Genomic DNA, 13581 nt, shown 5'->3' with positions numbered 1-13581 from the left:
CTATTTCTTGTAATCGTATGACTGGGGACCTTTCACTGCTGTTGCCTTCCTCTTCTTTCACTCCCATTGTGATGTGTCATCATCTTCTGCCAGCTCCACCATTGAGATATAGGTTGGATCGCTCTTTGACTGGAACCTCCCCCTTGACCTTACTAACATGGATGACCCTACCAGGAGCTAAGCAGAAGACAGCTTTGCTCTTGGGATCTCAGGAACTCAGAAGGCTCTCTACCATGACAATGTGCTGTAAAGGAAGGGTGCCAGAGTAACTTCAAACTACAGCATATTTTCAGTGGTCACTTTACACCTGTTCACCTGCTCGTTAATGCAAATATCTAATCGGCTAACCATGTGGCAGCAACTCAATGCATAAAAGCATGCAGACATGGTCACGAGGTTCAGTTGCTGTTTAGACCAAACATCAGAATGGGGAAGACATGAAAGTGACTTCAACCATGGAATGATGTTAGTGCCAGATGGGGTGGTTTGAGTATCTCAGAAACTGCTGATCTCCTAGAGATTCACAACATTCTCTAGAGCTCACAGAGAATGTTTTACAGAGAATGATGCAAAAAACATCCAGTGAGTAGCAATTCTGTGGGTGAAAACTCCAAGTAAATGAGAGATCAGAGGAGAATGGTCAGACTGGTTCAGCCAGTAACTCAAGTAACCACACGTTACAACAGTGGTGTGCAGAAGAGCATCCCTGAATGCAACACACGTCAAACCTTGAGATGGGTGGGTTACAGAAGCAGAAGACCACAAGTATACAGAAATACACTCAGTGGCCATTTTACTAGGTACCACCTACACCTGATAAAGTCGCCACTGAGTGTATATCTGGAACTGAACTTTCCATTAGTTCTGAAGCAATTTTTTTTGAGCTGCACATCCTTTCAGAAGACAATAGCAGTGAAGTTATCCTTTTAAGCACAATGCACAAGTAGCACTTACAGATAATTACCTACTCAGGTTGATTTGGAGTCAGACAAGGTTTAGATTGCTTCTTGACCAAGTACTGGAGGACTGGAACTCTGCTTAGAGGCATTCAGACAGCAGTTAAATTTTAACAATATTTGATGGTATTGTTACATTAAAACCTAGAGAATAAAGATTTATTTAAGTTCCCTGCCAGTCTCTTCAGAAACATTTAGATTGCCCCTTACGTGCTGACGGCTGCACACAGGGAAGTTGCTGAGATGGTGAAGCACTATTAAGAGTTCAGCTCCTCAAGGTGGTTTCTTGCTGCTTGTATTAATTCTGCAGTAGAATCATAGTTTGCATTTCGAATCAGTTTGAAGCAAAGGTTCATTCAAATGATGTGCCTCAACTGGCCCGTTAGGGCTAGACGATTTGCTGTGAAGAGTGCTGGTGTGAAGTTCTGTGGTGGTTTCAAACTGTGATAAGTACCTGCAGGATCGATCGGCTGAGATCCCTGCCAGTAACAGAACCTGTATTTTTAAGGGTGGCTCTTGTTTTGTCAAAATAAAGCACCGTGTAAGAAAGCTGGGGTTATTTTGAAAGCGATCAAAAGCTTTCAAAGCATCTCTTCAAAATAATAATAGCCAACCACAGTTAAAGCGGTTGGTGATTTTTATTGAATGGGTTGCTGAAATAATGGAATTCAGTTAGCTAAGTGCTCCAGAGTAGTTGCAATGTAATGCCTGGAAGACTCACCTTTGACAGCCAGTCTTCTCAATGTGTCAGAACAAGGCCTGGACTTGCTGTGTGTTAAATATTTCACTCAGCAGTCCTTCCCAGCATGGATGGAGCACTAAACAACAACAACCACTACTTGCATTTAAGTAACACCCTTTAACTCATTAACAGAATCCAGAAGAACGGACAATTCTTCGACACTAAGCCAAGTCATCAGTATTAAGTTCTCATTAGTATAAAGTTCTCAGTGCTATGTATTTATTCATTTTTTTATATATGTGCACAGTTCGTCTTCTTTTACACATTGGTTGTCAGTCTTTGGGTGTAGTTTTTCATCAATTCTATTGTATTTCTTTGGTCTACTGTAAAAGAGAATAAATCTCAAGGTGGTGTATGGTGACACATACAGTACGTGCTTTGATAATAAATTTACTTTGAACTTTGAAGTTAGGAGGCATAGCCAAATAGATCAGTAAATGAAGGTAGTTTAGGGAACAGAAGGAAGAGGGAAAGGTAGGAGGTAGTGCAATAATTTGAGGTGAAAATTGAAAATTGCTTTCATGAAATGTGGTAATCTACACTAAACAGTATTCCTGTTCTATGTTCCAGAGTCTTAGTTTTTATTTAGTTTATCAGTATTAACCTGAGGAACTATAAAAATCAAAAGCCATCTCTGATGCTCACCGAGATGATGAAAAACTTCTTCACACAGAGAGTGGTGAATCTGTGGAATTCTCTGCCACAGGAAACAGTTGAGGCCAGTTCATTGGCTATATTTAAGAGGGAGTTAGATATGGCCTTTGTGGCTAAAAGGATCAGGGGGTATGGAGAGAAGGCAGATACAGGGTTCTGAGTTGGATGATCAGCCATGATCATACTGAATGGCGGTGCAGGCTCGAAGGGCCGAATGGCCTACTCCTGCACCTATTTTCTATGTTTCTATGCCTTTATCTTTGTTTTTAAACTTGGCTATTCCAGTGTTATAGCTTGTCTCTCATCCCTTTTCCTCTTCACATTTGAGTTTATCGAGATCTCTATCCTAAATTGAATCAGATCTTTTTTACTGTGGACTGTCAACGTACATTTGCATTGAATCCAACTGCACCTCTTCCCCTCAAGAAGGCATCATCCATCATGGGGACCCGCATGATGCAGCACATGTTTTTGTCTTATCATTAGCTTCAGGGAGGACGCACAGTAGCCTCAGGACACATACTCAATGTTTTTTGAACAGCTTCTTCCCCTCTGCCAAAAGATTTCTGATTGGACCATCAACTCTTGACAACCACCTGACTATTTTTGCCCACTTTTTGCTATAATTTTAACTTATAGTAACTTTTTTATGACTTGCAATGTTCTGCAACCACAAACAGATATCATGACATACTGTATGTCAGCGACAATAAACCTGATTCTAACTCTGAAATCCTTCCTTCGACTTGGGCTTCATCTCTGCAGCCTCATGTCCTTCCTTCCAATTCAGATTATTCATTCACCTGATTGTTTTATCCCCTTAAGTCTTGAGTTACTGCTCTTAACCTCCTTCTCTGTCCTAAAACCTACCTCTTTGACCAAGTGTTGTTTTTCAAACATGTACACCCTGCAATTCTAAATGGTTTATAATTGCCACGTGTACCAAAAAGCATGAAAAGCATTTCTTGCATGCATCCTGACAGATTATTTTGAGTACAAGTACATCGAGGTCAAACAAAGGGGAAAATAAACACACATTACAGAATATAGTGCTTCAGTTATAGTGAAAGTGCATTGCAGGTGGACAAATAAAGTGTAAGGAAGATTGAGACATTGACAGTTCATCTTTATCGTACAAGAGGACTGTTCAAGAATCTTCCAGCGGTGAGATAGAAACTCTCCTTGAGCCAAGTGGTATGTATTTTCAAGCTTTTGTATCTCCTGCCCAATGGAAAGGGAGAGATGACAGAATGACCAAGATGGGCATGCTCTTTGATTATATCGGCCACTTTCCCAAGGCAGCAGGAAATGTAGACCGTCATTTGAGGGGAGACAGTTCTGCAATGCAGTAATGGAAGATTACTGAGGTTAAATTGCTGTATCTGTGCAAATTGTTTGGTTGCCTGTAGCATGAGGGAAAAGTGAGGACAAAATGTTAAATATGCATGGTGAGAAATTGACTGTAATGGAGTCAGAATCAGATTTAATATCACTGGCATATGTCTTGAAATTTGTAAACTTTGCGGCAACAGTACACGACAAATATAACAAAAACTGAATTGGTGAGTACATATGTATATTAAATAGTTAAATAAATAGTACAAAAACTAAAAATTTAAAAAAGTATTGAGGTAGTGTTCATTGGTTCAATGCCCATTTAGAAATTGGATGGCAGAGGGGAAGAAGCTGTTTCTGAATTGCTGAGTGTGAGCCTTCAGGCTTCTGTACCTTCTTCCTGGTGGTAACAGTGAGAAGAGGGCATGCCCTGGGTGGTGGGGATCCTTAATCATGGACACTGCCCTGAAGATGGCTCGAGGCTAGTATCCATCTGACGGGTAGTGATGCAGCCAGTCGGAATGCTCTCCACCGTACGTCTGTAGAAGTGACTTTTCTTTAACATTTGTCACAGCTTCAGATCAGGGAGGTTTGGGTGCTCGGCAGTGAGCAGAACAGATATGGTTCCACTTTTATTAAACATTAGTGTAAACACAGCTGACAAATTGTGAGGTATGGTCCCATAATTCTAACACTAGGGACAGATGTTAGTATATCCAGAATATGAGCACAGGGGCTACAAACCGCCGTGGAAATACACAGAGAGATCTTTAATTTGTGAACCTGGTACAGAAATTGCTCAGAGTGTGCTCATCAGAGGTTTTTAATCTCTTGTACAGCAAAGCTACACTAGTTCCAATGTGCTTTCCTTCTGAGATTTGCAATTTATTTAGAGATGCAGCACATTGCCCATGCCGTCCAATTACGCCATGTGATTAATTAATTACCCTACTGACCGGTACGTCTTTAGAAAGCTGGGGAGGAGGGGGCAAGGAGGGACAGGAGCGCCCAGAAGAAACCCACATGATCACAGCAGGAACATACAAACTCCTTGCAGACAGTGGCAGGAATTGAACCTGGATCGCTGGCGGTGTAATAGTGTTCAGCTAACTGCTATGCTACCGTGTCGCCGTTAAATCACTTAATGCAAGAAATGTGAAGTAATCTAATGTACCAGGCAGCGACAAGTAAAAAAAAATCAGCGACTCATTGCTGGCACCAGATGCAAATTTAAGTTGAATCCAACTTGCACTAATATAGCAAAAGTTTATAAATGGATCTGTCAGATTGATTAGACAGTCCGATTTGGTGCGGCATCAGCAAAGTGAAGTTTCTGTCAACACACGTTTCACAAACGTTGCCATCAAATGGAGCTGTGCTGAGCACATCAGATGACTTAACAAGGTCGCTGCAGCATCTAGCTCCCCGAGTGACAATCCTCAAGCGTTACCAGGGCTTGTGGGTACTGCTCTGGCACCGTGTGCCCTCCATTGTGTGACGTCGTCTACGAGTTGCCAGCGAGGAGGAGATGAATTTCTGGGCATTGAAACACTCCATTACTTTGATGTCTCAATTTGGCTTCTATCGTGGTTTTGAAAAGCGGTTAGAACAAAACATCATTCAGACAGCATTTCACATTGAACAAAGGTGTTGATGGTTTAATAGACAACTCTCATCTATCATTCTGGCTGACAGCGTTGTCAGAATCGCAGATAGCTGCCACATGTTAGAGCTGAGCTGGCTTCACTTGCAGCAGTGGCTGTGTGATTCATCCCTGGAGCTGCATAGACGGTATTCATTCGCCATGTTTCTCGGTGTCCATTCCTGATATCGCAAAAAGTGACCCAGCACTTATTTACAGTAGGATATATTACAGTTTATTGATGGAACTCTTTGGCTACAACTAGACGGAGATTTGACACTTCTTTAAAAACAGTTTTCAGTGTCATGAGCAAGGCTAGTATTTAGCTTTTCTTGTTGTAGGTACATTAAAACATCAATTTATACAGTGTTTAAGTCAAAGCAAATCACCAAGGATTGTGGTGGGAGCAGCCATGTTTCCAGCAGCAACATAGCATGCCCACAACTTACTAACCCTAGCCATACCCATTTGTAATGTGTGAGGAAATCAGAGCACCCTGAGGGAGAACATACAAACTTCTTAAAGCAGAGGCAGGAATTAAACCCTAATCAGTAATCATTGGCATGTACTGTAAAGCAATTATGCTACAATGCCACCTCATATTTATTGTCCATCATTAAATGCTGTCATTAGGAATTAACTGTCCATCTTAATACCCATACTCGCTATTGGGAGTTATGTCATTTAGCTCCTTTTGTTTGTTAGCTATTAGTTTGTCGTGGAACATCTGTCAGTAACCCACTCTCTAGTAGTGGTTGGTGCCATGCTATTACAGCTCCACTGCCCCAGGTTCAATTCCAGTGCTCTCTGTCAGGAGTTTGTACATTCTCCCATGACCATGTGGTTCACATTCCAAAGACGTACAGGTTAGGGTTAGTAAAGTTGTGGGTATGCTATGTTAGTGCCAAAAGCGTAGCGACAGTTGCAGGCTGCCCTCATTGCATCCTCGGACTCTGCCACCCATTGACGCAAGCAACGCATTTAACTGAATGTACATGCGACAAACAAAGCTAATCTTTCTCTTTTCCCTGCCTGTCTACCTGACCTCCTCTTAAATGTTGCTATTGTGTCTATTTCTTCCACCTTCCCCTGGCAGTGCATTCCAGGCACCTACTGCTCTCTGTGTTAAAAAACAACTTACCTCATAAATCTCCTTTAAACTTTTCCCTCTCACCTTAAAGGTTCTAGTATTTGACATTTGCTCCCTGGGACTCCTGACTCTATCTATGCCCCTCATAATTTTGTACATTTCTATTAGTTCAAGGAAGCTTAAATATATCATATTGACATTAAGCAAATACTTCTAAGCCTGATTGTTTACCTGACAGCATGGAATAGTTATCGATGCTGGCAAGCTATCATCTTGAAGGAACCTGCACTTAATAAACCCTGCTTGCCTGCACACTCGAGTGTTTTAAACAAGACCACCTGGGATTTTCTCCTCATCATGCATTTATTTTTTAAGGAAATCAAAATGTTTAATTGATACATACTTAAGCCTGATTTCTGTCAGTTCCTGTCGTGAGGATAGAGGATGTGATCGCAGGAGAGGACAGTCAGTGTATACTTGTGGCGATGTGCAGCGACATTCTCGACATAAAGGCCGCTCCCAAATGAATTGGTGATGGGGAAAAAAGGCACTCTAGCTTGCATGAGCTTTAAACCTGTCTAGAATCCTCTAGTTCTGTATCTTCCCCGGCCTCATATAGGTTGTGAAGTTAACACTGAGAGAGGGAGACTTTGCATCGCCACTAACACCAATTATAGAGGGAATTAATCATTGCAATTTCTGCCCTTTAGAACAAAACTGACCTGAATTTGTGTGTTGAGGAAAAGATATATAGTGAAAGGACCTAATGGGACATACAACTAAAACAGAGTAATTGGAGTCTGCTGTCTTTTCACTTCCAAGATAAAACATGTGAAGTGACAGGCCGCTAGTTTTAACTGCACAAAGTCCTCCAAAAGCGTAATTTGAATTTCTTCAGTGATGACTTTAATAGTGCTCATTTAAAGAGTTTGTTTTATCTCCACAGACATACTTCAACGACAATATCCTGACTCTGATACGGACATTAGTGACGGGGGGAGCCACACCGGAGCTGGAGTCAATGCTTGCTGAAGAAAATGCCTTGCGAGGTGGCTACAGCACTCCGCAGACACTGGCAAACAGGGATAGGTGTCGGGTGGCGCAGCTGGCTCTGTACGATGGCCCCTTTGCAGACCTTGGGGTAAGGTGGATCTGTTGGTTTGCTTGCTGTGCCATTCCAACCTTGACTCGTCTACACTGAAGAACAAGAGATGCCATTGCAACTTTGAAAAGGCATCTGGTTAGGTACCTGGGTAGGAAAGGAGTAGCGAGATACGGTCCTAATGTGGGCAGGTAGGATTAATAGACATGCAAACACATACAAAATGCTGGAGGAACTCAGCAGGTGAGGCAGCATCTATAGAGAGGAATATACAGTCGATGTTTTGGGCTGAGACCCTTCATCAGGATTGGGCATCAGAGACAACAGGAACAATTTGGGCTGAAGGGCCCATTTCTCCTTGACTCTAGACATACAATACTCTACTCAACTCTACAGACCTCTGTCGCACCTTAACAGGTACATGACAGTATGCTGGTAAGTGTGAGGCATTGCAGTTTGAAAGTCAAACCAGGGTAGGGCTTTCACAGTGAGCGCTGGGACCCTGGGGAGTGTTTCAGAACAGAGGGACCTATGAGTGCAAGTACATGGCTGTCTGCAAATGTTGTCATACATAAACAAGGTGGTGAAAACATTTAGCACATTGACCTTCATTAGTCAAAGCACTGTGTAAAGAAATTGGGATGTTATGTTGTAAACAAGAGAAAATTTGCAGATGCTGACAATCCGAACACACACAATTTTTCCATACACAGCGTGGTATGTACCTTGTATGAACTGCCAGAGGAAATTGTTGAGGCAGGTACAATAACAAATTTTAAAAGACATCTGAACAGGTAAACCAGTAGGAAAGGTTCAGAGGGTTATGGGCCAAATGCCAGTAAATGGGACTACTTGGTCAGTGTGAATGAGTTGGGCTGGATGACCAGTTTCTCTCCTGTACGACTCTATAAGGGGGAAGCAATGAAAAGATAATTGATGAGCGAGGCTTAGAGTAGCAGATGTGATTCAGAACAAAAAGCACTGCAAATATAGACAATGTAATATATGTACTCTCCAACTGCCTTACTTTTCTACAGTATAGTAGGGTGTGCGTTATGAATTGATTACAACCCATTAATTTCCACCATGTTTGATTGGTTCTTGAACATGGTGCTTTATAGTGGACGTTCTGGCCTGGGAATCTCAGGAAGAGATCTAGACAGGGAAAAGTCAGACAGCTATCCCAAACAGATCAGGAAAATTAGCAGCCTCTCTCAGCTAAGACAAGATGCTGGGGTTCTGAGAGAATTGGTTAGATTTTAGATTATGAGAACGCTCAGTCCTCTTTTATTGTCACTTAGAAATGCATACATGCATTAAGAAATGATACAATGTTTCTCCGGAGTGATATCACAGAAAACAGGACAGACCAAAGACTGACACTGACAGAACCACATAATTATAACATATAGTTACAGCAGTGCAAAGCAATACCATAATTTGATAAAGAACAGACTGTGGGTGCAGTAAAAATAAGTCTCAAAGCCCCAAGTCAATCGACTCCCGAGTCCCTGATAGCAGGCGGGAAAAGGGAGAAACTCCCTGCCGTAAACCTCCAGGCACCGTCAACTTGCCGATACCTTGGAAGCAGCCGACCCCAGCTGACAGAGTCCATCTGTCCAAAATCTTCGAGCTTCCGACCAGCCTCTCCGATACAGCCTCCCGAGCGCCTTCGACCTTGCCCCGGCCGCTGAGACACGCAAAGCCAAGGATTTCGGGGCCTTCAGCTCCAGAGATTCCGGTTACCACACAGTAGCAGCGGCAGCGAAGCGGGCATTTCAGAAGTTTTCCAGATGTTCTGCTGTGCTCTCACGTCTGTCTCCATCAAATCAGAATTGTGCACGGTCCCCTACTTGACAGATAACAGACATCATCACCGAAGTGGCTGCGCGAAGTTATATATGACTTGTCAACTTCCCGGTCAGAGGACGGCATGTAGAACAAGTCCCTCCAGCTTCATAGAATAACCATCTTGTCTAGGAATGAATCCAATAATCTTATGAACCTTTATGTAAACACAAGAGACTCTGCAGATGCTGGAAATCCAGAGCAACACACACAAAATGTTGGAGAGACTCAGCAGGTCAGGCAGCATCTACAGAAAGGAATAAACAGTTGACATTTTGGTGATGAAGGGGCTTGGCCCGAAATGTTGACTCTTTATTCCCCTCTGTAGATGCTGTCTGACCTGTTGAGATCATCTATCATTTTGTGTGTGAACCTTTTTTTTTGTACCACTTCCATGGCAAATATATTTTCATTTAGTTAAGGGGATCAAAATGTACATGGGATTTCAAGTGCTTGCCTGACCAACACCCTGCTCAGTTGTGTCAACCATAAGACATTTGTGTATGTATTGTGTAGCAATATATAATGTGTGTGTATATATGTATTAATGCACATTATAGGGTGGATATATTAGAAGGTACAATTTTGAGGTACAAATCATTACCACTTTAATAGGTCAGACATAGTACATCAGATCCATGGTATATTTACTCAGCCGTTGTCCGGTGTACAGAGATTGCATGACAGTAAGCAATGTCTTGAATCTAATCCTGAGTGGGTGTTGAACTTGCAAATGCAAAATGACAGAGGTTTCTCTGAGCTGCAAACTATGGGCAAATCTGTCAGATGCTGGCCCCCTGTTTATTGGCTCATATTCAATGTTTGGTTGGATGTGGACCTTCGCAAGGATGGGAAAGGCTTTGCCTGTGGTGTCCCCTCAGTAAAACACTCTGCGCCTACTTTTTTCTGTGCTCTCTGAGTCCGAGTGTGAGGATGCTGGCTCCAAGCAGAGGGAAGGCTAGTACTCATGATGAAGCTGGAAGGATTGGAACCTCCATACCAGGTGCTGATGCAACCAGTCAAAATGTCCTCCACGGTGCATCTATAGAAATTTGCTTGAGTCTTTGGTGACATACCAAATCTCCTCAAACTCAAAATGAAATACAGCTGCACTCACAACACGCTGAAGGAACTCAGCAGGTCGGGCAGCATCCGTGGAAACGATCAGTCAACGTTTCGGGCAGGAAACCTCCGTCAGGACCGAAACGTTGGCTGATCGTTTCCACGGATGTTGCCGACCTGCTGAGTTCCTCCAGCGTGTTGTGAGTGTTGCTTTGTCCTCAGCATCTGCAGAATATTTTGTGTTTACGAAATATAGCTACAAAGTGCATTTTAGTAATTACTGTCTTTCTGATGACCATGAGTTATAGGTAGCAAGTCCAGGACAGAAGAGGGAAAAAATGCAAAGAATAGATTGTTTAAAATGTCCTCTTTGAGGAGAGCTGCCAAATATTTTGAGGGCACTTCAAAATGAGAATCAGGTTTATTATCACTGACATAATTTGTAAAAATTGTTGTTTTGCAACAGCAGTACAGTCCAATACATAAAAATTACTATAAATCACAATAAGAAATATTTATGTAAATTAAATAAGTAGTGCCTTAAAGAGAGCAAAATATTGTGGTAGTGTTCATGGGTTCATAGATTGTTCAGAAATCAGATAGTAGAGGGGAAGAAGCTGTTCCTAAAATATTGAGCATGTCTTTGGGCTCCTGTACCACCACCTAGATGGTAGCAATAAGAATTCTGGGTGATGGGGTTCCTTAATGATGGATGCCACCATCTATAGAACGTTGCTTGCGTCTTGGGTAACATACCAAATCTCCGCATTCAACATGAAATATAGCCACTGGCGTGCTTTATTTGTAATTGCATCAATATGTTGGGGTGCGTGGCCAAGTGGTTAAGGCGTTCGTCTAGTGATTCAAAGGTCGCTAGTTCGAGCCTTGGCTGAGGCAGCGTGTTGTGTCCTTGAGCAAGGCACTTTACCACACATTGCTCTGCGATGACACTGGTGCCAAGCTGTATGGGTCCTAATGCCCTTCCCTTGGACAACATTGGTGGCGTGGAGAGGGGAGACTTGCAGCATGGGCAACTGCTGGTCTTCCACACAACCTTGCCCAGGCCTGCGGCCTGGAAACCTTCCAAGGTGCAAATTCATGGTCTCATGAGACTAGCGGATGCCTATATGCTGGGGTGCTTATAGATTCTCAGAAATGTTCTAACTTGAAGCTGCTCACCCTTTCCTCTGCTGGCCCTACGAAGATGTCTGGTGGGTACGTGTTCTCCTGACTTTTTCTTACTGAAGTCCACAATCAATTCCTTAAAATACTGATTAAGAAAAATAAAACATTGAGACATTGGTCAGTTTAAATGACTAATAGTCAATACAATGCACTTTTAAGTACATTAACATGTCGCAAAGCTACAGGAACTAATCCAATCAGCTGAATACTTTTCTCCCAACTGGAATGTTGCAAGATCAGATCAGAGGGCTGTCTGTCATTGTAGCCCAGTGGGTAAATTAATTTCTGCATCCGATCAGCCCACATTTGTAACTCTGTATAGAAATTACAATAATTTTTTCTAGTAAATTAGACAGCACAAGCATGATGCAAATTTGGCAGATTGCATTTAGTAATCCTGTTCAGTAATGGTAATCCATTGAACCCCTCATCCCCTCGAGAAGAAAAATGCTTTTTTAAATGAATGTTTTTAGCAACTCAGTAACTAACACACGTTATTTGTAACCGTTAAGCCTGTCCTTTCAACAGATTCCTTTTATAATGTGCACATTATAGGGAGTTGGTCACAGTCTCCAGAGTCCTTTGTATACCTTTCATCTCCTCGCTATTAGAGGGCATACAGTGTGGACCGATTAGATTGATGAGGGGGTTGCCCAAGGAGAAAACTGTTGGAACTATACTCAGTTTAGAAAAATCCAGAGTGATCTCATTCAAACGTGTAGACTGAGAGGCTGTTTCCTTAATCCAGCATGGGGTCAACCTCTTAACCTGCCTTGAAGTAAGAGTTTGACTCATTCGGACAAAGGTGAGGAGGCAACAAACCATCTGCTCAAGGAACACAGTAGGTCAAGCACTATCTATGGGAGGAGAGGAATTGTAAATTGGTGAACTGGTAAATTGGTTTAATTTTGTTATGTATACCAAGGTATCGCGAAAAGATTGTTTTGTATGATATCCATACAGATTATTTCATTACATCAGTGCGTTGAAGTAGCGCGAGGGAAAACCAACAACGGAATGCAGAATGTAGTGTTACAATTACAGGGAAAGTGCAGAAAGACAAAATGGTGTAAGGCCGATTGTGAGGCAAGCGTCTATCTTATTGTACAAGGGGACCATTCAGTAGTCTTGGAACAGCTGGGCAGAAGCTGTCCTTGAGTGCGTTGAGTGCATTTATTTATGTAACAGTTTTTCCCTCAAGCCATTGGACTACCAACCTACTGTCCTCCACTGTGCCTATTATCTTGTTCATCACTTATTGTAATTCCTGCACTGTTCTGTGTACTTCATGCAGTCCTGGGTAGGTCTGTAGACTAGTGTAGATTTTGTGTTGTTTTATGTAGTTCAGTGTAGTTTTTGTATTGTCCATGTAGCACCATGGTCCTGAAAAACATCTCGTTTTTACTGTGTACTGTACCAGCAGTTATGGTCGAAATGACAATAAAAAGTAACTTGACTTGTTTGTACGTGCTTTAAGACTTTTGTATTTTCTGCCTGATAGAAGAGAGAATGTCTGGGTCATTAATTATATAGGTTCCTCTGTCGAGGCAGTGAGAAGTGTAGATGAGTCTATGGATGGGAGGTTGGTTTCTGTTGAGCAATGTCCATAACTTGTGGTCTGAGGCAGAGCAGTACCAAGCAGTGAGTAGATTACCCAGGAGGAATATGAAGTGTTGTTGCTCTAGTTTGCTTTGGGCCTTAATCTAGCAGTAGAGGAGAGCAAGGATGTACAGGCCAGTGTGGAATTGGGAAGTGGAATCAAAATGGCATGCAACTGGGAGTTAACGATAATTGGCCTTCCATTAGTTGTCTGTGCCAGAAGATTGCAGGTATTTAGTCATTTGAAACTGAGTGTAATTAAAACTGATATTAGAGTCATAAAGCACTATAGCATAGAGAACGGCCCTTTGGCCCATCTAGCTTATGCTGAACTCTTCTAAGTCCCATCAACCTGCACATGGACAA

General features: G+C 42.3%; 1 protein-coding gene across 10 annotated transcripts in view; it reads left to right on the top strand.

Annotated features, from left to right (window-relative positions):
• kcnma1a (potassium large conductance calcium-activated channel, subfamily M, alpha member 1a) overlaps nt 1–13581 on the top strand; it is a 953094-nt gene that overhangs the window by 896406 nt on the left and 43107 nt on the right. For all 10 annotated transcript variants that reach the window (XM_072282727.1, XM_072282725.1, XM_072282726.1 and 7 more), the window contains one exon: nt 7366–7560. In XM_072282727.1, coding sequence (XP_072138828.1) covers nt 7366–7560 — 195 coding nt within the window. The remainder of the gene's footprint in view (nt 1–7365; nt 7561–13581) is intronic.

Source organism: Mobula birostris, chromosome 18 (genome assembly GCF_030028105.1).
Source record: "Mobula birostris isolate sMobBir1 chromosome 18, sMobBir1.hap1, whole genome shotgun sequence".
NCBI classification, from domain to species: Eukaryota; Metazoa; Chordata; class Chondrichthyes; order Myliobatiformes; family Myliobatidae; genus Mobula; species Mobula birostris.
Note: the sequence above shows the minus strand (reverse complement) of the source record. Positions and strands in the feature narration are given on the sequence as shown.